At 35.7% G+C, this 25,510-nt stretch overlaps 1 protein-coding gene across 5 annotated transcripts in view; it reads left to right on the forward strand.

Moving 5' to 3' along the window:
• ELF2 (E74 like ETS transcription factor 2) overlaps window positions 1-25,510 on the forward strand; it is a 98,275-nt gene that overhangs the window by 40,017 nt on the left and 32,748 nt on the right. For 4 of the 5 annotated variants that reach the window (XM_052654356.1, XM_052654358.1, XM_052654357.1 and 1 more), the window contains exon 4: window positions 4,884-5,049. In XM_052654356.1, the coding sequence (XP_052510316.1) occupies window positions 4,884-5,049 (166 nt within the window). Of the gene's footprint in view, window positions 1-4,883; window positions 5,050-12,114; window positions 12,207-25,510 lie in introns of those variants that run through there. The other variant, XM_052654364.1, reaches the window with a different exon arrangement.

Genomic DNA, 25,510 nt, shown 5'->3' on the forward strand with positions numbered 1-25,510 from the left:
GGAGTTATATTCAGATGATATATAATAATAAGTTGGAGGTAATCCATTAAAATTAGAAAAAGATTTGAGCAGATAAATATATGAATGGCTAATAAGCACACTTTTAAAATGCCCAATATTGTTAGCTATCAGGGAAACACAAAGTGGAAACACAAGGAAATACTACTACGTACTTAGAGAATGGTGAAAATTGCAGAGCATGTTTGGAGAGGAACTGGAACTGAATCTTTCATGCATTACTAGTGGGAATGTAAAACAGTGTGACCACTTGGCAAAATGATTTGACAGTCCTTTTAAAACTAGATGTACAATTACCGTATGATCTGGTAATTTTATTTGTAGGTAAATATGGTATGGAGAGGGAGGGAGGGGAACAGCAAGACATTAATAGGAGTATTGCTGCTATTTAGTCACTAAGTCGTGTCCAACTTTTTGTGACTCCATGGACTGTAGCTTGCCAAGCTTCTCTGTCCATGGGATTTTCCAGGCAAGATTACTGGAGTGGGCTGCCATGCACTTCTCCAGGGGATTGTTCCTGACCCAGAGACTGAGCCTGTGTCTCCTGCTTGGCAGGCAGATTTTTTACCACTGCCCCACCTGGGAAGCCCCAGTAGGAGGGTTACAGCCCTGTGTAGAGAGGTCTGTCAGTACAGTGGGAGTCTCAGCAATAAAAAGAAATGATCTACTGAACATGCAATGACAAGTATAAACCCTAACATTATGCTAACTGAACTCAAATGCAAAAGAGCAAAACTGTTGACTCCATATATATGAAATTTTAGGAAAAGAAAATTTATAGAGATAGAAGATCGGTGATTGCCCACGTGGGTGGAGAAGTAGATGAGGGAGTAGGTGGTGGTATGGTGGTGATTGTGAGAGTTTGACTGGTATGAGGGGTGCAAGGGAGCCTCCTAGGGCGATAGAACTATTCTATTTCTTGATGGTGATGGTCGTTACAGGGATTTCTACATTTACAGAAATCCATAAAACTGTACACTTAAAATGGTTGCATTTTATTTACATAAAAATACATTGGTAAAGTTGATTAAAACTAAATAATTTATTTTATTAATTGAGATATATTATCCTGCAAGTTTTATATTACTGAAACCCCTATAAGTTTTAATATATATATATTTTTTGTAATTGTTATTTTTCCTTTGTTTTTTCATTTTTTCTCTTTTTTTTATCATTGTTCTGTTTAAATGGGAAAAAAAAGTATTTTGATTTTTCTTATACAGGATTGTTGTAAAAAACAAATTCAGATACATGGAGAAAATGAAAATTCCTTTTATCTGCTCACCTCTTGTACAGTGTTATTAGTAGTTTGAGGTATATTCTTCAGATTTTTTAATGCATATGTAAAAGAAATATGTTTATAAATAGAATCATACAGTGGTACTGTTCTGTTAATCATTTCCTCTGATTTATTTATTTCTTTATATCATTCTTTGAACCAAACTACAAGTCCTTAAAGTGACAGTTTAGTTTATATGAGATGTATATTGTTGAGGATATAGTAATTGACTCTTAATATAAAAATGGGCTCTTGCTCTTAGTCATCTGTCTTTGTCAAGGAGTTGGATATGTAAACAGGTAATTATAATACAGGATAATGTACAGTAGTGACAATAGGGAAACAACTTTTTCTAGAAGTATTTGGTACGGAAGAATTGATTAGAGGATTGTAGAAGACCCTGTGGAACTGTGTTCTGAGTGGATAAAAAGGATTTGGACAGATAATGGAAGCAAAAAATGGAAATTTCACTTTTGGGAACAGTAGACACTGTCTCACAGTTCTACAGGCTAGGAGTTTGAAAACAAGGTTGGCGGAGTTGATTCTTTCTGAGGGCTTTGAGAGAGAATGTCTTCCGTGCCTCTTTGTTAGCTTTTGGCAGCTTCAGGTGTTCCTTGGCTTGGATGTGGTCTCCCTGTGTCCGACTCTTTGCAGCCCCAGGTAGTGCAGCCCACCAGGCTCCTCCACCCATGGGATTCTCTAGGCATGAATATAGGAATGGGTAGCCATTCCCTTCTTCAGGGGACCTTCCTGACCCAGGGATTGAACCCAGGTTGCCTGCATTGCAGGCAAGTTCTTTACCATCTGAGCCATCAGGGAAGCCCATGCTTCTCATGAATCATTGTTATTTAACTGGGTGGAACTGTCGGCAGTCTGTGATTATAAAGCTGATCAAGAAGCCTGATCAGCATGAAGATTCAACTGTCACTGTATCCAACTGGTGAAAAAGAATTTTTTTCTAATGTTAAAAAGTTGGACTCATTTCTTGCCTTATACACAGTAAGACATTCAAGGTTAATATTCAATATGTACTTTCTTTTTAAAAATTCACCATATCTTTGTTTTGTAATTTATTTAAAAAATTTGTGCAATATTTTATAGAAAATGAAGAGTATATAAGATATTATGTTTCAACTTAAGAATAACAAAAAGGACATAGTATCTATCATTCAGGTTAGAAAAATAGAAATTATTGGTATTTTAGAACACTAGTGTGCTGTACCTCCTGTCCCCATACCTGTTCCCTGAGGTGCCATGATCCTGACTTAATGTGTTAACAGTCTTTTACTTTTCTTTATAGTTTTATTCTCTCTGGATATCTCCTAGACAACATATTATTTACTTTGAGAAAATGCATAGTGTACTTAGCTTTAGAGTTAGGAAGGGACAGCATTACCATAGTTAATAAAAGCTTCCGGGAGACAGGCTAACTAGTCTGACATCGGATTCACTGAGCTTCCAGAGATACTACTCAGGTAATCCTTGAGGAGTGTAATGAGTTAGTTTTGGAAACACAAGGCCATCTTGATCAGATACATGGCAGTGCTAGGGTATAGGCTTGGTATTGCAGCCTTCTTCAATAGGTATATGGTTATACAGAAAGAGTGCTGTTGTGCTGTGGTTTATTTTTGGTTTTTGAGTTCTTTGTGGTCTTCCAAAACTTAGGAGTAGATTGAATAAAGCAGAATACATCTGGGAGGTTCTCAGCTGATCCAGGTAGCAAGGGAAGGTGGAGTGAGTAAATACAGCAAGACAACCCAAATATAAATAAAAATCTGGAATAGGCTTATGGGCATCCTGTCCTTAGGACCAGTGTCAGTGGTCATCTTGGTGATGACAGTTTATCCTGCTCTCTCAGGAGTTACTTTGCTACAACTGAAGTAGTTGCCCTTCAGATCCAGTGCACAGCTGGTGTCCTGGAGCCTCTCTTCACAATCCGATCCTCCTAAACATTGGTATTCCCTCTCTCCCATATTAGACCTTCTATATTCTAGGTTATCATCTTTATTAAACTTTTACTTTTTTAGTGGAATACACTCTCCAGTTTCTTCTTGAGAAAAGATGCATGGAAGGTAAACATTTTGAGAGATCTTTTATGTCTGAGAAAATATCTTTACTTTTTCATAAGATGGTCTGGGTGAAGAATTCTAGATTGGAAATAATTTTCCTTTATAATTTTGAAGAAATGGTTCCATTGTCATCCATCTTCCAGTATGACTGTGGAGAAGACTGAAGTCTGAGTCCTGATTCTTTGTATATGACCTGTATTTTTTTTAAAGAATCTTATAGAATCCTCTTTTTGTTCCTTAATTGTGATATTTCACAGTGGTGTGCCTCAGTGTAGGTCTCATTCTTTGTTTATACTTAACACTTGGTAGATGTTTTTAAATGGTCACCTCATATCCTTCCATGCTACAAAAATTTCTAAAGTTTTTTTCTTTCTTTCCAGCTTTTTTCTCCCCTTGTTTTCTTTTTCTGAACCTCCTGTTACTCAGGAGCTTGGTATTGATAGTTGGTCCTCCTGGGCTGATCCTCGAGTAGTGTTCCCGTTTCTCTCCTCTTTTTCCTCTGGTTCCTGGGAGACTGCCTCAGTTTTATCCTCCATGCCTCATTTTAGCTATTGTGTTTTTAATTTCTCAGAACTCTTTATTTTTTTAATGTTCTTTATTAAATTATATTTTGTTCCTGCGTTTTGGATATATCTTCTCTTATTTCTGTGAAGAATATAAATTTATAAATGTATATGTAAGTAAACAGTATGTTTTGTGTTAGAGGCTTTTGCTTGGATGACTAGTAATACTTGGCTGTCTGCTCATGGTTAAAAGCGGAGGACTAAGAAGCTGATTGGGAACTCTACTTTGGGTTCAGAATTGATACTAGTAAATGTGCCTATGTACCTCAAAGATGCTCTTGTTTTTCTCTCTCCAGAAAGTAACTCTCCAATCTTCTGCTGAGGTGGGGAAGGGCCGGTTGCCTAGCATCATGGAGGAGGGAGCAGGTCTAGGAATAAAAGTGCTTTTCAAACAACTTTAATGGAATCTTCCTTGTTTTAACCCCCCTCTTCTTTCTCCACCACCTGCTGCTCCTCTATTTCCAGAAGTAATTGGTATTGCCTTCTGTGGATTCTCCAGTGTAAAGTGTGTTGTGTCTCATTTATTTTTTGCTGCCAGGCTATGATTTGGCTTTCCTCGGTCTGCTAAACCACTTATTAATATTCATCCATTCACTATCAGTCTTTCAAGGTTTTGTTGCTCTTATCTCTTCTTATGAGTTTATGTCTAAAAGTCTTTTATTGCATTTTAGTGGGCTTTCATGAGAGAGTGAAATTATATGCATGTTTTTAATTTGCCATCTTAATCCTAAAGCCCTGACTATTTAAAATGTTTACCATATGTCTCACCTTTTGAGACCTGAAAAGATGATTAAAATGAGTCCTTTTCATCTCTTGCTTTGGTTTTTACATTCATATTTATAATACATGAAACTCATTTGAACTCCTTAAGACTATATGAACTCAAGGATTTATAAATGAATTCAGAATTTGTGAATAAAGAGGCTGATTGTTTTTTTAAATTTGCTTTTGTAGGAAAGTGGAAAGGTTTCTGAATATCCAGCAGTGATTGTGGAGCCAGTTCCAAGTGCCAGATTAGAGCAGGGCTATGCAGCCCAGGTTCTGGTTTATGATGATGAGACTTACATGATGCAAGATGTGGCAGAAGAACAAGAAGTTGAGACGGAGAATGTGGAAACAGGTAGACATCTCATGAAATGTTCATTATTTTTACCTTTCTCATTTTGTAAGTGTCAACATAGCTATCGCCAATTGAACAATATACCGAAAAATCTCTTTTTAATGCTGTTTAGTATAGCTCGGAAACAAGTGAATCATTTTTTAAGAGAGTTTATATATATATATGAAGTTCTGCATAATAATTCTTTGAGGTATAACAATCTCATATCATTGACTCTAAAGAGAAATTACAGATCGATAATAATAAAACTATTTTTGTCATTTTTTTCCTGAGTGAGTGAGTGAGTGAAGTCGCTCAGTCATGTCCGACTCTTTGTGACCCCATGGACTGTAGCCTACCAGGCTCCTCCCTCCATGGGATTCTCCAGGCAAGAGTACTGGAGTGGGTTGCCATTTCCTTCTCCAATTTTTTTCCTGGGAGTGGCAATATTGACTAGTTGTTATTTATTTGTAGACATCAGTAGACCAGTATATGATTTTTCTTAATTAAAAAAATAAAGTATCCTCATTCCACAGCAGATTAGAGGTTTTTTTTTTTTAACCAGTAGCATTAGAGCAGTATCATTTCTTTTTCTCTAGCTCAAAGCATCTTTGTAGTAGTATATCAAATTCCTCTTTCCTTTTTTGTCTTCTTAGAAATTTTGGTATTTCATTAAGTCTGTGGTGAGAGAACTGTATGTTTAGTTGGGCATTGGTATGTATAATTCTTGGAGAAACCTGTTCATTTTTGCCATTGACCCTAAAGAAAACGGGATTTTTTTTTACCAGAAAGATTATAGTGACAGTTTTATAAAATAAACATTAAAATTTTTTCTTTATTAGTTAATAGGAAAAGAAATCCTTATATTTGGTTTACAATCCTAATAAAAACCTCTAGTACTTTAGATAAATTTCTTTAAATGTAGCAGAATCTCATGATTAAAAATTTTTATTTGATGTCTTTCTGCTTGTTGAGGCCCAGTTGTATTCCCTTAGGACTATTAGCTTCCTCCAGCTTAAACCTGTTCTTCCTCCACAGTTTTATTTTTTGTTGAGCTGAGGGATTGAAACTTACCTTGCTCTTTGGAGGTACAGTGATGACAGCTGTGCTGGCAAACCCTGTGTGCAGTGGTAATCAAGTCATTTTATTAAAACAGATAGCTAACACTTCATAAAGACTTCGTGGCTATAGTCTGGAGTGATACTTGATTTACAGTGCAAGTGGCAGGAATTTACTTTTTTTTTTTTTTTTTTTTGAGAGTTTGGAGAGTTTTCCAGTCTGAAGCTATAAGTTTAGTGGCAGAGATGAACTTTCCTCTTTAGGAAAAGAAGAGCACTTATAAAAAGTATTATGCAGGATGATATTTTGAAGTAGATATTCTAACTGATTTTATTACAGGGGCATAACTAAGTAGAACTAATGGAACAAGAAAAATGTGATCGCTTAAGCTGAATAAAAAACAATAGAACTGATTGAAATTTCTGGAAAATGTTTTGATAAAAAGAAAAGAAAAACTATGATTTTGGTAGTAAATTGTAAACTTAGAAAAATGAAAATTACAGTGCCAAATTTATATCAGTAGAAATCTAAATTCACATTAAAACACCAGAGCCCGTTCACCAGATCTTACCGGTTATACAGTTAATGGTCAACAGTTCACTGATTTAAATTAATATGGCAAAAAGAATTCCAAATAGGAAGTGAATATAATCCATTTAAGAGATTTTATTTTCTTCTTGAACTCTCTGAGGGGTGATGATATAATTTGCATTACAGAGATAAAAGGGATTATTTATAATATCGAAAAAGAGGATATACAAAGTCTGGATAAAAGAACAGTTACTTTAATGGCATTATAAAAGTAGTTTTGCATACTTGATAATATTTTTTAGATTTATTTTTCTTCAACACTAAAAGGAAACTTTAATAAATAACATATTATTCTGAAACAGACTAAAAGTACTGAAAAGTTCATCTTACATTTTGTTTTTAATTCCATTCTGGCTCATGGATTTTAAAAGTCATTTTACTTCTGAAATCCATATTACTTCTAAAAATATACAATAGGATAGTTTAGCTATTCTTGGCTCTCTTTACAGAACAACACTATAAGATATAACATTCAGATATAACTTTTTTAAAGCAATGCCAAATTCAGAATGAAAGCTACTTGCTCATACATCTATAATCAGAACACTCATATTTATTCATCATAAGGCATGCAGAACTTGGAGACTACAATATACTAACTTATTTAAAAATGCCCTGGCTCATAGTAACTTAATAAGATTGTGAATATACACAGATTAGTTTAAAATCGGTTAATCTGAGCTGAATTATGTTTTTTCTTAAAGACCAAAATGTGTTTTTACATGAATTAAAATCTAAATAAATTTTAATTCTCCTGATATCTAGAACCTACACAGGTGAATAAAGGTTGTTATGACTTATTGTAATACATGTTTCCTTTTAGTGGATTTGGATCAGGTTCATTTCTTGTGGTGATAATAAATATTTCATTTAAATCTCAGATATATGTATGTTTTAGAGAAGAAAATAATTGGGAAGGAAAGGAAAGGAATATTTATAAGATGGCTGTAGCAGTTTCTGTTTGGTGAATTGGTAGAAATGAGATCTGTATAGAAAAGAGTACCTTTTGCACATCTGGGAAACACTTCTTGGAATGATCCTACATTATCATTTAGATTACATTAGTCTACAAGTGTTCATAATTGTGTTTATTGGTCTGTTATATCAGTTCTCTGCATGTTTTCATTGAAGTTTTTCTTTTATTCCTGTATACCCATACATACATGTCTGTATGAGAAGCAGTATTTATAGTGTCATCTAGGCAGGAGTACTAAAATCATATAATGATGTACATTTAGCTGTCTTCATTATTTTGTGTATAAAATGATTTCTTATTTTGTTAGTGATAACTATAGGCTGTCTTGCTTCACATTTTTTATAGACTGAATATCTACATTTCCCTCACAGAGCTTGTGTGTAATAGTAATCTTCTCTTAAGTTATATAGGAAAACCAAATATATTTGAAACTTTAAAAAAGCAGACATATTCATCTAAACCTATAAGTTGCTTTTTGATGATAACTAAAGTTTAGTAATCATAAGGAACTTTTGAGGAATAGTAACAAAGTATGGATGAAGGGTGGTCTTGACTCTGGCAGACTAAAATACCTTTGCCAGTGGCTGCAGACTCCAGCAGTTTTAGGAGGCTGCTGGAGAGACTGATGTGTCGAGTTGGGGGTGGAGAGGCATCTCTTAGATTTCCTACTAAGATGCGGAAACTCACTTTTTATGTTCACTCTTTTAAAAATATATATATATATAGTAATAATATAAATTTTAAAAGGTTGTTATAGATTACCATGTAAAAAGTAATAAGTTTATACCAATACAATCAATAATAAGTTTTCCTAGAAAACTTTTAAGACCTGCCTGAGAAGATTGAGCTGTTTAGCATCTGCTTCTTCATTTTGTACCTTAACTTAAATGATATTTACACTCATAACCCTCCACTTCAATTTATGAAAACATATTAGTAAATATTTTGTGTTTGTTACGTGCCAGGGCACTGTGTTCAACATGTTTGTTTCCCACAAGGAGGTAGTAATTTATATTTTGTGAGGATAAGATACATATATTATAAAAAAATATAAACCAACATAAAATCAATTGAGCACTATTTATAAATTCAAAGAAATGTTCAGAAGAGGAAAGTTTGATTACAGGATTAGGGAATGTTTTAGAGAAAGTAAAGGAGGAAGACAAATGATAGGATTTGGATGAGGTAGCAGGTAGGCGAATGGCATGTAGAATGTGGAAATAGAGTTAACAAATGGGTGGAATGTAGAAATTCAAGATACGTTTAGGAGATACTGAGTAAATAAGATATTAATAGGTTCCATTAAGAATTGTGACTAGTTTGTAATTTGAACTTAAGTTAGTAATTAAGCATATAAGAAACAGCAAGGTTTGGAGGGTTTTGAGTAGATAATCATAGATGCTTAGTAGTAGATAGAGGATGAATTGTAAAGATGAAGCGGAAAGACTAGCTGTTGTAGTATGAGGCAGGGATGGCTTGAGAAGTACTGAGACAAGGTAGAAGCAATAGGGGGCTTCTCAGGTGGCACTAATGTTAAAGAATCCACCTGCCAGTGTGGGAGACTTAAAGACTTGGGTTCAATTCCTGGTTCAGGAAGATCCCCTTGAGGAGAAAGGGCACCCTACTCCAATATTCTTGCCGAGAGAATCCCATGGACTGCAGAGAGCTGGACATGACTGAGTGCCGAGCCCATGCACAGAAGCAGTAGGAACAGAAGGGGCTTATGTAAGCAGTACTACTATGTGAGATCTAATAAGGCTTGGCATGATAGATTATGGGAAGAAACAGTTAGTTAAGATGTTACTCAGTTTTTTTTAACCTTAATAATGATGAAAGTATCACAGAGGAGTCTGGGGAAGGCAGATAAGTTTGACAGTAAGCATGTTGATTTTGATTTGAAGCAGGGCATCTGAGGGGATATATTTAGGTATTTAAAAAGACATGTAAATGTATGGTTAGTGTCCCATCACAAAAGAGAAGGCATATTCAAATTAGGATAATTTAAAGGATGTTTTAATAAATGGATAGTTACAAATATGTCAGCCAGTGTAGGGTGACCATAAGTGATAGTGTGGTACTCCTGAGCTAGCAATAATAGAGTTATTTCTTTCCTTTGGGCCAAGGGCCAGAGGGAAGGGTTACTGGAACCCAGAAGAAGAGAGCCCTGGAAGGAGGGTTACCTTGAGAGAATCTGGAACCTTTGGTCAAAGGACATAGCTGACTTGAGGGCAGTGCCACATAGAAGGAGCCCAGGGAAGTCAGCCTCCTGGGACAGAGAACAGAGTGGAGGGTGGGGAATAGATCCATAGAGCAAATGAAAGACTTATCTAGTACAACTGAAGCTTAGTACAGAAAGGTCAAGGAGAGACTAATTGGAGAATCGTGCTCATTGAAGCCATAGAGATAAATGAAAGCTCCTGGGGAGAGGAATTTGAAAGATTTCCTCAGGGCAAGATTTTAAATTCTACATTTGTCACTCTGTGATCAAGAACAAAGGACACAGAATTAAGAAATTAACCTTAAGGAATGTTTACATTTTGAAGATGTGAACAAGAGCTAGAGAGTAGTCAGATATGATAGAAAATCCTGGGTGACTAATCTTGAGCTTAATTTTTTTTCTTTTAAGCCTTTTAAGTAGCTCTCTTTAATAGGAAAAGGAAGAATATTGATTGGCTTAGTTAGTCGTGGTTTCAGGTTTCTGCTTTATCACTTACTTGACAATAATTAACCTTTTCAGAGTCTATCTTACTGTCCTAAGATAGGAGTTCAAGGTTGTGAAGATTATATAAAATAAACCTATAAAACTCAGTGCTTGTGATGTAAGTACTCCGTAAGTGTTCCTTAACTTCATTAACACCTCTCTTTGTGCCTTCAATATGGAGAAGGCCTTTTATACATTGAGACACACATTTGCTTAATACTTCTCTACTTCTCTGTTGTAGTACTTCTCTTTCCTTTCACTTTGACTTTTTAAAAAGACAAATGTTTTATACCATAAGTCTGTACTTTTTCTTTCTCATTCCTTCCTTAACTTTCTGTGCTCTGGTATCTACATTTACCATTCTCCTGAAGCTCTTTTGTTTATCAGATTTCCAAGTCCACTCCTCTACCAAATTCATTGACCCACGGAATTATCCATAAGTAGAGCCTTTTAAATCTGGCCTTCTGATCTTCAGAAACACTGTAGCTATTTCCTTTCTGCCCTCTGCATGCCTGTGCTATTTATGCTTTTGAGCTTTTGCTCAAATATAGTTTTCTATCAAGAATGTCAAGTATTATTCATACTTTCAGGCCCAGCTACATGCAACTGCCCACACTCCCTCTCCTGATCTTCTGTTAGACCATCTGCATGTAGGCACTTGATCATTTACTTTCTTATACTATTCTTGTGTGTATACTCCTTTTGGTTTCAAAGTAAGCATACAAGCCCCTTGAATACAGGGCCCATACTTTTATTCTATTTATTTTATTTAAATATAATATATAATATAGTGTTTAACACATAACTGTTAGGAAATATAGACTGAAGCAAATTGAGTTTTGACTTAGAATTGCAATATAATCAAGAATCATATATGTAAAATCTTAAATGTGTTTTCTTTTTCATATAAGCTATAAAAAGCTATTGGATACTGTTGGGTTATTTAAAGTATAAAAAGGTACTTATCCAAAACATAAATATTGTCATCCAGAATATATCAAAGCCATAATGTTTTCATACTTAGATTAATTTTATCTTAAAAATCACAGTAAGTTTTATTCATTCTTGCTTATATTTTCATCTAATAAAAGCAATACATGCTCACTGGAAAAACTGGAAAGTATTGCAAAGAATAAACAGCGAAAATAACCCATAGTCTTACCGGTGAGGGGACAGGAACTACCACTTTTCTAAATTCCCTGCTCATCTTTTTTAATGTATGTTTTAAGCATAATTAGCATCATGTTATATAATGCACATAGACTTATTTATTAATCTTTACTAACAAACATTGACTGAAAGGGATCTGATAGCTTCCTACTACTCTCTTCTGATTGTTGGGAACAGGACTTTGGTTTTTAACCAGGTATCAAAATATAAAAGGTTGGTCTTACTAGTTAAAGTAATTGTCAAGAGAACTCAGAAAGCTTTGTTTTTATGATCAACAAAATTGTGTCTAGAGATTAGCTGAAAAGATAGATGAATGATAAGAATTTCTATATGCTTCAACAGGAAAGTAGTGCTTTTCTTTTTAATAAATGAAAGGTTAGCTTTTTTGAAATGGAGTTTTAAAAAATAAAAACCAGATTTCTCTTGAAAAATAAGGAACCAAATTTCTTTCTTGAAGAATCTCAAGACTAGGTTGACTTCATGATGAGTTGTGAATAACGTTTGTATTTGTTATACCGTCAGAAATCCTCCCTGTGGCACAAGAGGACTCTTTTAATTAGAAAATATTGTTGCCACAGGGAGGTAGAAGATCGACATGAAAAACTGGGGATCTGAAAAGGAGCCCCTTTCCTAGGATTACCTGAAGGGGAAACAGATTGAGCCAGAAGGAAGACAATGCTGGTAGGTTGGTCTTTAATTTATTAAGAATGTTTACAATTTACATTTAATTATAATTATTTCTACTCCCTCTACCATATTTTTGTTTAAAGGCTGACAGTGGGTCCTCCTTATAGGAGAAAGATTAAAATAGTAATTTTCTTCCTAAATAATTTGCTATCTAAAATTAAATCCCCTGTCTTGTTCCTAATACTTGTTTCTTTTTATGGATAAAACTCTAGAGCTATTTCCTGCCTCCACTTCCTTGGGAGTTACTACTGACTGAACGTCTTCAAGTCTGTTTCTTTTTCTTTTTTTTTCCATGTCTGTTATTTCTGCTACTAATCTATACTTTTTCCTAAAATAACTTTTTGAGAAGTGTTTTCTTTCAGTCATCTATTTTCTTGAGTTTAGCCTGGTCACTAGTTTTCTAAAAAGGTAAAGTGTAAATCTTAAGTTTATTTAGTTTTGATTCTAGAATTGTTTGAGTTACAATTACACTATTATTTAGTTAGAAAGCATTATTAGAGAAAAGTTTTAAATATTTTATTGACAGTGTTTCATTTAATCTCAGATGCCATCAAAAGTAAGAAACATTTTTAGACCACTGAAAGAAAAAATGCTGGCAATTATAAATTTTAGGATATCATCAATTGGGAAATACACCGATTTCAGAGATTCCAAAATGTGAAAAAATGTCTTAGAATTAATGAACTGTGTTATCATGCAGTTATGAATCTTCCTGGAATTCCCATTATCTGGGAATTAGATATCAAAATATCTGGTTTATGAAAAAATGAGATGAGTTGCAGTTGTGGAGATAACTATATATGCTGCTGCTGCTGCTAGGTCGCTTCAGTCGTGTCCGACTCTGTGCAACCCCATAGACAGCAGCCCACAAGGCTCCCCCGTCCCTGGGATTCTCCAGGCAAGAACACTGGAGTGGGTTGCCATTTCCTTCTCCAGTGCATGAAAGTGAAAAGTGAAAGTGAAGTTGCTTGCTCAGTCGTGTCCGACTCTTAGCGACCCCATGGACTGCAGCCTATCAGGCTCCTCTGTCCAGGGGATTTTCTAGCCAAGAGTACTGGAGTGGGGTGCCATTGCCTTCTCCCCTGTGTATGTTAAGATCTCTAAATTCTTTACTGTCTTTTAAGAGAGGGTATTTAAAGCACCATTTAATTATATTATTTAAAAGTATACAAAATAACCATAAGATACAATTTTAAATTATGGAGAGTATAGAAGATGAAAAAGTATTCTAATATGATGCTTTTACTTAACTCAGGAGGTAGTTCGGGAATTCCCTGGTGGTCCAGTGGTCAGGACTTGGTACTTTCACTGCTAGGGCCCTAGTTGGGGAGCTATGATTCCTCAAGCCACCACAGGGCCAAAAAGAAAAGTAGAATTTTATCATAATTGGCAGTTTTTAATTGAATTTTGTGACCTAGAAAGCTTTTAAACTATCATTTTAGAACAGGATCCTTTAAAGTCTTCTTTAAATAGCCACAGATTTCTAGTGGTCAAAAGCAAAGAATTACCCCATCAATTAATAAAACACAAGGAATGATTTTAAATGGTATTTGTATACTTTTCAAGAAACATCTGTTTTATATAAAAGGAAAGATAAGTATATCCAGACAGTAGATCATTAAAGGATATTTGTTTAGTTTGGGAAACTAGTCGCATTCATTTCTTTGCACTCAGACTTGTTTTTTAAAACACTAAGAACTTCCAATTTTATATATAACAATGTGTCTAAGTAATACAGTTTTATTAACTCAGACTGTGGAGAGGGTTAAATGCAGATTATATAGAATTTTAAATGAGTAGCATATAAGGTTACAAGTGTTACAAAGTAGGGATAGCTCAGGCTTCTTAGGCATACAAATAGGAATGCTTTAAAACTGTAGGCAAATCCATTCCTCTCCCAGCTCTTACTGCAGACCTACAGCCTGTCAGGCTCAGAGCTGAAATTCTTGTGATAAGCAGGACCCTGCCTTTGCCCTCACCAGGCTTTCAGCTTTGTGGAAAAGACGAACAGTTAAACACATGGCTGCAATACAATGTGATGAGTTAGTGTTACGGTAGGACTGATGAAAGGTCTAGAGAGCATACAGCAGAGGAATGGCTAGGAGGTCAGAGAATGCCTTCATGAGGAAGTGACATTTAAACAGGTTTGAAAGGTGTGAAGTAACTAGCCATGTAGTGAATAGCATGTCTGAAAGTCTGGAGGAAGGAGAACATAGTGTATTTAATTAGCAGAAAGGTATCCAATATGGCTAGATTATGGTTTATGGCAAGGAAAGGGGATTAAAATGAAGCGAAAGAAGTAAAATCTTAACTGGTGAGGACTCTGAAACCTTTATATCCGTTCTTTGGGCCTTATCTAAAAGGTGGTGGGAAGCTTTATTAAGGGTTTTAAACAAAGTATGTTTTTTATACAAATTTGTTTCCAAAATATTGAGTACTGTAAATGAAAAGTAAAGTAAGACAATAAAAGCATTACCTGAAATAACGACTGAAGTCCTTAGCTGCTCATTCAGTTTCCTGATTTTAAGCTAGTTGACTATTCTTACTCACTTTCCACTAAATTGTCTGCCTCAGCAGATTTGGGCTATAGATGTGCTCATTGCCCATACTAAGCTAAAAGTTAATAGAGATTAAAGTAGTTAGCACAACTAGCGTTTCTTTTAGGAATCAAGATATGGGTGCTTTGATATAGTGCTGTTTCAGGAGGAGGAATCGTTGTCCCTTCTGCACGCCTCATGCCCTGTTGTAAACTTGGGAAAGGGTCTATACATTTTCTCAGATTTGTGAAGGGGCGCATAACTTAAGAACAAGAACACTTTTAACACAACTATTAACTATTAGCTTTTGCATGATTTTTTAATGTTTTCGTATTGTGGGCCTTTTTGGCCATGTGGTAAAGCCTGTGGACCTTCTCTCATATTTAATGTTTTTAAATACATAAAATACCTAGGAATACCAAGGAACCAAATATATTGAAATATAGCTTTCAGGCTATTTTTAATTGTGATATATTACTACATGTTTCCTTAATAATGTATTAAATAATGAGATTTAATGGCAGATCAAATTTACTGCTATAATTTCAAAGTGGTGATGACCATCAATTATATTTTGAGAAATATGTAATAACTATAATACAATATGAAAATATTTTATGATTTCTGTTGGTCATGAGGTCACAGATAATGTGACTGTGAAAACTACTGTAGTTTGTACTTTATTTAAAACTAAGGTGCTAAATTTCAGGTGGATCTAAAAGACAATTTTCCTCTATCTCATTCATGTCTTATTTTAGCTGTCTACCTTATCTTCCTTTTCTTCTCCACATTCTGCACTACTTCTGTTCTCTTTCTTTAATAGCTCATAGTAGGGATCTGAAAGCCACTTTAAATATGTTTCTTATTGAATACAGTTTTATGATTTCTGCTAAGGAAAAGGAAAAAACCTCTTAACTGTACAGTGGTAGTTTTTCATGCCACTTAATGGCTTGACTTAACTTATTCTAAAAACATTCTAGTGTTTGTACATCAAGTACATTTCTTAAAAGCCTCATCTAATCTTTCTTTACTTTTTTGTTGGTTTGAGATCCCTTCGATTTCCATGAAAAAAATTTCTGTGACTAGTGGTCCTCAAACTTCAGTATTCACCATAATCATCTAGAGTGCTTATTAAAATACAGATTGCTAGGCCTCACCTCCAGGATTTGTGATTCAGTGGGGTGGAATCGAAGAATTTGCATTTTTAACAAGTCCCCAAATGATCTTGATGCTGTTGGCCCAGGATTCATACTTTGAGAACCATTCTCTTGACTGTTGGGAATGATAGCGCTAAAAGAGCTTCTGCCACTGTGAGAACTCAGTTAATACTGTAGTTTCTTACTGTGTTGTATTTTACCCATCACAAAGATTGCTGTTGAGGGTGCTGCTGCTAAGTCGCTTCAGTCGTGTCTGACTCTTTGCAAACCCGTAGACAGCAGCCCACCAGGCTCCCCCGGTCCCTGGGGTTCTCCAGGCAAAAACACTGGAGTGGGTTGCCATTTCCTTCTCCAATGCATGAAAGTGAAAAGTGAAAGTGAAGTCGCTCAGTCGTGTCCGACTCTTAGCGACCTCATGGACTGCAGCCCACCAGGCTCCTTCGCCCATGGGATTTTCCAGGCAAGAGTACTGGAGTGGGGTGCCATTGCCTTCTCCAGCTGTTGAGGGTGAAAACATACTAAAGTTCTTTCAAGTTTGTATGAGATGATGTAGTGCATTACTATTATTAATTAATTCACCAGTAAACATTCATTGAGCATCTGCTATATATCAGGTACTATTTAAAGCATGGGCTTCCCTTGTGGCTCAGCTGGTAAGGAATCCGCCAGCAATGTGGGAGACCTGGGTTCGGTCCCTGGGTTGGGAAGATCCCCTGGAGAAGGGAAAGGCTACCCACTCCAGTATTCTGGCCTGGAAAATTCCATGGACTGCATAGTCCATGGGGTCACAAAGAGTTGAACACGACTGAGTGGCTCTCACTGTTTAAAGCACGGGGTTAGAGCGATAGACAAAAGAGGCAGTGTCTGCATTCAGGCAGTGCTCAGGCTCTAGTGGAGAAAACATGTAAATTCCCCTTAGAGTAAAATTTCTGTATCACAAAGCAGATTACATAAATTAACAACTCCTGAAATTGTTCTTTACAGTTAGTATTTTCAGTTAAGCTAAAATAATTCATGAACCATTTCTTTTCAAGCAATTGAAGCAACAGGTAAATTCTCCCTTTTCCTCCTCCATATGTCAGTTTTTAAGCATAGTTGTGATACTGGTGAACTAATATCTATCGTGTACAAAGTACCTATTATATGCAAAGTACTCACAGCTCCTAGGGAGTAAGTGATTCAGAGTTGACTATAACATGGTGGCTGGCCTCAAAGATGCTTACCAACTAAGTTGAGAAAATCAAGCATTTGAGGAAATAATAGCATTAAGTAGATAAGCTTGGGGAAAGGTGAGGAAAGACAAAAAATAACCAAGTATAGTAGTTAGTCTTTAAGTTCTAGATTGAATTATTTCTACTGTGGTGGGTCATATTTAAATTTTATCAAAAGGGCATAGTTGACTGTTAAGGCAAAGGGTTTAGGGACAGAGAAGCAAGTCAAATGGAATTAAGCATTTGTCAATCTCACCCTTTTAAAAAAAAAAATCATGGGGAAATACTGCCATCAGAAGCATAAGTGACTTCTTCCCACTCACAAAAAAATCAGGGAATGGGGCTAAGAACTCACGGCGTTTGCGGTGCTTAGTTACAATCTGGGAATGGGATTAGGAGATGAGATAGGATTAGTTTTTATTTAAATTTTTTTTTACATTTCTGTAATTTTTTAATTAAGTATATCAAGGAAAGAAGGAATATAGCTAATTTCCTTTCTTTCTCTTAGACATTATTAAGATGAAGTACAGATTTTTATAATGGATATCCCATATTCTCCACATTTAAATTCAGCATTTGGTTGTAACTGTTTCATTTCCTTTTACTTTTTAAATCAGCCAAAATATATATCTTACTTAAAAGGAATGAACAATTAAAATTTTTTAATTTGATGAAAATACTTTTCATATGTTTTCCGTAAGACCGAGTCATGATAATAAGTAGTTATCCTCCAGGAGTTTTTTAAGAATATATTTGAACAAAATGAATTATTTGTTAGCCAGAATTTAGAGATTTTCTTATGACTAGATGAGCTTACAAAAGGTAAACCTAGAAAGTTTTACATCGAAAAGAAAAGAGTTAGGTCTCTAAAGCAGTTAGCAAAAAAGGAGTTCTTATTATGCATGTTGTTTGATGCGACTTTTAGGAGAATCTGAATCCTGTTTTTGTTTTGTTTCTCCTACCTTTTTTTCCTTCAACTTAATCCTCATAAAATAAAGACTTAGAATAATAATTTAAAATGCAAAATTGTTTTGAAGAGGGAACCAAGGATTTGGTTGAAGAGGAGAAAGAACTCAAATAGCACAGTTAGCATCTATTTGGATTTACAGCAGTAAGCTTTAGCCATTTGGTTTGGAAAAAACAAGGCTGGCAGAATAGCATTTGTTTTTAATTTGATTGCTGCATTACATGCCTAACTAGGAGACCCTTAGAAGTTCCAGTTATCTTCTTGAGATAAGACACTGATTATTATGTCTAGGCTTCATCTACAGGCAATATTCTGGGAAGAAAGGCCTTCACACACAAAAAAAGAAAGAACTTTTGGTGAACCTCATCCTTGGGAATAAAAGTAAGGGGCATTCAGTTTACCCTGTCACAAAGGGAGTCAGGAACTATAAATTAAAGACCACTATTATAAGATAATATAACCCTGTGTTTAATTTTGTTGTTACCTTTCATTTTTCAGTAGAATTAGTAGCAAACACTTCAACAAAAAGAATCCATAAATACTTGTTTTTGGTGGCTTCAAGAAATGGGGATGCCAATGAAAACTAGTTAATTCTGCAACTAATCTAAAGGGAAACAGAATCCCCAAAGATAGAATAATTGAAAGGAGAAGAAAGCAAACTGAATTTCCTTTCAAGCAAAGAAAAGAACTTGAGGAGTTGCCTTGGCTTTAAGACCATTTGTGGGGTTATTCAAGACTGCCTGTACTGCATGTAGCACTTTTTTTAATGTGGGCTAGAACAAGAAATACAGCCTTGACTGACTATAAAGGAACTTGCCTCTATTAGGGAAAATATATATTTAGAAAAATAGCTCTTTATAATGTAAAGAGTCTTGTGAGGAGGAGACAGCTATTAGCTCCTGTGATGGAAAGTTCATAGTTTAGCTGAACTTGGGAAGATAACTCTCATTTGAGAAGTGTTAAAAAAAAAACAAACCAGTGACAGTCATTAAAGCACACACAGTAAGGAAGACTTTATTCAAGATTTGGGGCTGGGTATTGTAGGAAGTCATCATTTATACCCTTTCCTCCCTTAACCTCCTAGTCCATTACCAGATCACATCAGTTTTACCACCAGAATATATCATAAATCTAACAATTTCTTTCCGACTTTATTGCTACTAGCCTAGTCCAACCTGTGGTTATTTTTTATATGAGCTGTTGTGATGACCTTTGGTCTTCCGGTAGATCTTATTTCCATTCCTGCCCCCAGCCCTAATCAATTCATTCATGTTGATTTAAAAAATATATTTATAAATTGAAATGTGATATTCCCTTCCTGAAAAACCTTTTAGTGGGTTCTGACTGCACTTAGGATAAATTTCAGGTTTATTTATTTGTTTACTTGGCTGTGTCAGGTCTTAGTTGCACCACTCGGGATCTTCCTTGCATCATGTGAGACCTTTTCTGGTGGTGTACAGACGCTGGACTCTGTAATTGTGGCTCTTGGGCTCAGTAGTTGAGGCAGTTGGGCTTCGTTGTTCTGGGGCCTGTGGGATCTTAATTCGCCTACCAGGGATCGAATCCATGTTCCCTGCATTGCAAGGTGGATTCTTAACCACTAGACCACCAGGGAGATCCCAATATTCAGGACTTTTAACATGGCCTTCAAGACACAGAATAGTTTGTCTCCTCTCATCCATCTAGAAACAATAGCAACAATAATAGCAACAAAACTCTTAACATTAATATATTTTTACTGTATTGCCAGGAATAGTTCTTAGGGCTTTATATAATAATAGATTTAATACTTTTAGCAACCCTTGGCTGAATAACCTTTCTAAAGCTAGACAGCTATTTAAGTGGTGGAACAATAACTTAAAGTCATGATAAGTCAGATGGTAAGTTAGCTAGGGCTCCAGGGCCCAAGCTCATAAGCATTACACTCTGATGAATTACCCAGTACCCTTACCCCAGACATACACATACACTGTTGTCTTTTCACCTTTCCTTTAAATCAAGCTTTATCTTCCTAGGGTGCTCACACATGCTGCTCTCTTTCTGGAACACATTACTTTGCATTTTTTAGCTTTTAATTCCTGGTCATCTTTCAGATATAGTTTGAAAGTCACTTTCTCAGAGAGAGGACCTTTAGCTGATACTCTCCAGTCTCAGCTGTGACAGTTTTGCTATTTTGTTGGAGACTCCCATTCCTTTTTTCTTTTTTGATTGGCACCTACAGAACTTATGATACAATAAACTCCCATGATAAAGTAGTAAGCAATTCTAAAAAATTCACATCACAGACGTGATTCGAAATATGACGTTGTGAATTTAATAAAATGACCCGAGTCAGTCTGTGTGGATGAGGAAATGTGTGTGTGGAATTCAGAATAAGGTATCCAAATCAGTCTAAGGTCAGACTTAGGTGGTTTGGTGCCACCTGCTGGTATTTGTGTTCTCCAGTGACTGCTGTTGGAGAATATAGAGTGCAAGATGGGCGCCACCTCCCAGTTAACATTTATCTGAGTTCATGAAGTTTTACTTCATTATATTTATATTTATTGTTTAATCTTTTCACTCCGTGCTTCATAAAGCCAGAGACCATATCTGTTGTGTTTACTGGTATTGCTCAAAGCCAGGCTCCAAGTGGGTTTTGAGTAACATATATTTGTTGATTGAATGAATGAATCAGAAAATGTCATGAACCAGAACAGAATTTCAGAAATTTTGTATTTTATTTAGAAGCTGATAAGTATTGTAGTTTAAACTGATAAGTAATATAGTTTAATTAGGCTTCATAGATGTATATGGTTGAGACAAATGAGCCTAGAAAGATAGAGTGGAACCAGATTTTGGTGGCCTTTGAATAAAATAGGAGCTGTGTGAAACATGATCTGAAGAAGATGAGAAGTGAAAAGAACATTTATTTTAAGTAACTAGAGCATACTAAAATAATAGAAAGTATGGCTTCCAAAGTACTAAGTTGGGGGGTAGGTTAGGGAATAAATTAAATTTTTAACCAATCTAACAAAAAAGCAACAGAAGAGGGGGAGGAAAAAAGTATGGAAATGCAAATCATAGATCCAGACAGTAGAAATAGTCCAAAACATCAATTATATTAAAATTACCAATTGTGATCTTAACATGAGTCTGCTATTTTTAACAGATACACAAAACAAATAAAAACAATGGAAAAACATGTTTATCAGAGAAATACTAACCAAATAAAGCTAATGTACTAAAATAGAATTCAGGGTACAAATTTATTGGGACAAAGGCTCTTCAGACTGCCAAGAGGAACAGTCCAGAAAATATAATCATCATAAACTTACATGTGTCTAACAACATAGCCTTGTAATATCATTTAAAGTAAAAACGTTTGGGAATTACCTGGTGGTCCAGTGGTTAGGACTCCTTGCTTCCTCTGCAGGAAGATCTACTAAGATACCACAAGCTGTGCAAGCTACCACGAAAAAATAAAGTAAAAACTTTAAGAATTGCAAGACTAAGTTGATGTGTTTTCAAAACTGGGATTTTAAAAACACCTCTGTCAAAACTGACAAATTAAGCAGACACAAAATTTAAAATGACATCAAAGAACTGAACCACAGGATTAACAAATTTGATAAACTAGACATATATAGAACATTGTACCTAACTAAATAAAATACAACCTTGTATATTTTTTTCCAGTTATATTCAGGTCAGTTTTTAACTGTCATAGCAGAATCTCAACAATGTCTGGAAACATCAGTATCATTCAAAATACACTATTTCAAACTTCCCTGGGTAGTCCAGTGGTAAAGAATAGTACAGGGCACATGGGTTCAATCCCTGGTCCAGGAAGATCCCTCAAGCAGCAGAGCAACTAAGCCTGTGCACCACAACTACCGAGCAACTTAACAACAACAACAAATAGATTTTTAAATTGCTTAGAAGGCTCATCAGGCTTGCTGTGATACCAGAGCAATGAGACAAAAAAGACCCCATTCACATAGTTTTAAAAATTTAATTAGGTACAGGTATATGCAATACCTGTATGAAAATAAGAACTTTACTTTATGGAGGGACATAACTAAATGAAGAGATACAACAACTTCCTTAAGAAACAATAGAAAAACAGACCAAACCGATTTTATTGGTTCCTTTAATCTTTAATCCATAAACACATGGAAAACTGGACATGGTAAAGCTGTTAATTTTTCTCGTCAGTTCAGTTCAGTCTCTCAGTCATGTCCAACTCTTTGCCACCCCGTGAACTGCAGCATGCCAGGCCTCCCTGTCCATCACCAACTCCCGGAGTTCACCCAGACTCATGTCCATCGAGTGGGTGATGCCATCCAGCCATCTCATCCTCTGTCGTCCCCTTCTCCTCCTGCCCCCAATCCCTCCCAGCATCAGAGTCTTTTCCAATGAGTCAGCTCTTCGCATGAAGTGGCCAAAGTACTGGAGTTTCAGCTTTAGCATCATTCCTTCCAAAGAAATCCCAGGGCTGATCTCCTTCAGAACGGACTGGGTGGATCTCCTTGCGGTCCAAGGGACTCTCAAGAGTCATGTATAAATTCAATACAATTCCAGTCAAAATTCTAAGAGGACCTTTTTTTGGTGGAATTGACAAACTTGTGGATAGAGATCCAAAAGTAGTCTATACTGCAAAAGAACAAAATATGTGGTACTTACCCTCCTATGCATAAAATTATATAAAATTTTTGAATGTGATATTGGCCCACAGATGAGTAGTTGGGTAGAATAGAAGATTAGAGAGCCCAGAAACGCAGTAAGCATACATTTATGCCTGGTATATAATAGACTGGGCTTACAGAAAGGAAGAATTATTCAATAAATTATATTAGGACAGCTAGCTTTTTATAGAAAAGTAAAATATTAATAGATCCATGTTTCATACTTTATTTTTTAATTGATTTGTTTATTCCTCTTTATCACTTTTATTTATGTAAAAATCCAATTTTCCTCCCTCATAGCCATCAAATTTAATTTGATTAATGGGTAGTTTTTAGTGTATTAACTGTATATATGGACATGAGTTTGAGTAAACTCAGGGAGATAGTGATGGACAGAGAACCTGGCGTGCTGTAGTCCATGGGGTTGCAAAGAGTTGGACATGACTTAGTGACTGAACAACTGTATATATATCCTGTTGTATAAACTTAAAGTTTATAGAAATGGTATCATGTGTCTTAATCTGTTTTTTTAGTAAGTATGTTTTTACTGTTCTTAGTACCCACTCATGTTGCTTTGTATGTATCCAGTCTGTTGTTTCTAACTGCTGCACAGTTCTCCCTGATAGACATCTGCCACATTTCATTCTCCTGTTTGTGGTTGTCTGTGGATCAGTTGGGAGCTTAATGGCCTAGGATAGTCTCAGCTGGGACAACTCAGCCCTCTTCTCTCTAATCTCCAATCATCTTCTTTTTTTTTATTTCTTAAGATGTTGATCAAGCAACTCTAGTATGCTAGAGAGTAGTTATATTAATTGGCATTTCTTGTTGTTTTTTTTTTTGTAATGGATTTTCTCTTAAAATTTTTTTTAATTAGAAAAATTTTTAAATGAGGTGTAGTTAACTTACACATTGTATGTCTCAGATATACAATAGTGATTCATAATTATTAAAGGTTATGCTATATTTATAGGTATTGTAAAATATTGGCTATGTTTCCTGTGCTTTATAACAGCTTATTTATTTTGTACATAGTAGTTTGTACCTCTTTTAGACCCTTACTCCTGTTTTGCCCCTCCCCCTCTCCATTCTCCACTGGTATGTTTTCTGTATATCTAGGTCTGTTTCTTTTTGTTAAAATAACTAGTTTAATTATTTTGCATTTCTTATATAAGTGATATACAGTATTTGTCTTTCTCTGACTTATTTCACCAAGCATAATAACAGTCCAAGTCCATCCATGTTGTTGCAAATGGCAAAATTTCATTCCTTTTTTGTGGCTGAGGATGGCACCCCACTCCAGTACTCTTGCCTGGAAAATCCCATGGACGGTGGAGCCTGGTAGGCTTCAGTCCATGGGGTTGCTAAGAGTCGGACACGACTGAGCGACTTCACTTTGCCTTTTCACTTTCATGCATTGGAGAAGGAAATGGCAACCCACTCCAGTATTCTTGCCTAGAGAATCCCAGGGATGGGGGAGCCTGGTGGGCTGCTGTCTATGGGGTTGCACAGAGTCAGACACGACTGAAGCGACTTAGCAGTAGCAGCAGTATTCCTGTATATATATGTGTGTGTATGTGTGTGTGTGTGTCTGTTTGTCTCCATAAACACACTGCATGTTCTTTATCCATTTGTAGGTTGATTGATACTTTGAGTGCTTTGTATCTTCACTGTTGTAAATAATGCTGCTGTGAACATTGGGGAGCGTGTATCTTTTTGAATTAATGCTTTTGTCTTCTTTGAATATATACCCAGGAGTGAAATTGCTGGATCATGTGGTAGTTCTAGTTTTACTTTTTTGAGGAACCTCCATAGTGTTTTCCACAGTGGCTGTACCAATTTACATTCTCATTCGCGTTCCTGTTTTCTTCCTAAATCTTGAGAGCGTATCTGAAGTTTCAACCCGAAGTTTAGTGTTTGTTGTAGGTTTTAGTATATAATATATATCAGGTTAAGGAATTTCCATGTAGGACATTGGTTTTGCTTTTGTGTTAGTTTTTCATGGAATCCTATCAGGTGCTTATTCAGCATTCTTTGATAAGTTATGATTTTTCTTCATTAATATGATCAGTTAATTGAAGAATTCTTAGGCATTGAACTCTCCTTGCATTTGAGGATACATCATTTTGCTCTTGTTTCACTGTTAGTTAAGGGCCTGGGAATTGCACCCCACCCCAGTACTCTTGCCTGGAAAATCCCATGGGCGGAGGAGCCTGGTGGGCTGCAGTCCATGGGGTCGCTAAGGGTCGGACATGACTGAGTGACTTCACTTTCACTTTTCACTTTAATGCATTGGAGAAGGAAATGGCAACCCACTCCAGTATTCTTGCCTGGAGAATCCCAGGGATGGGGGAGTCTGTTGGGCTGCCGTCTATGGGGTCGCACAGAGTCGGACACAACTGAAGTGACTTAGCAAGGGCCTTTCATAAGTAGTATGAGAACTATAATTTCTTGTATTATTTTTATCTAATTTTGGAATCAAGATCACACTAGGCTCATAAAATAATCTAGGTTGCTTTCACTTTTTAAATTTTTCTGCTATAAGATAAGAATTAATTTAAAGTTTTGCTGGAATTTTCTTAAAAGGACATTTAAGCCTGTAATTTTTTTGTGTGTAAAGGAGGTTTAAGACTACATTTTCTTTGCTGCTTATTGTTCTATTCAGTTTTTTTCCTTATACAACTTACACAGGTTCTTTATACAGTTCATTCAGATTTCAACTTTGTTAGTGTGTAATGTTCATAATCCTGATTTATTATTTTTGT

Source organism: Budorcas taxicolor, chromosome 17 (genome assembly GCF_023091745.1).
Source record: "Budorcas taxicolor isolate Tak-1 chromosome 17, Takin1.1, whole genome shotgun sequence".
In the NCBI taxonomy this organism is placed as follows: Eukaryota; Metazoa; Chordata; class Mammalia; order Artiodactyla; family Bovidae; genus Budorcas; species Budorcas taxicolor.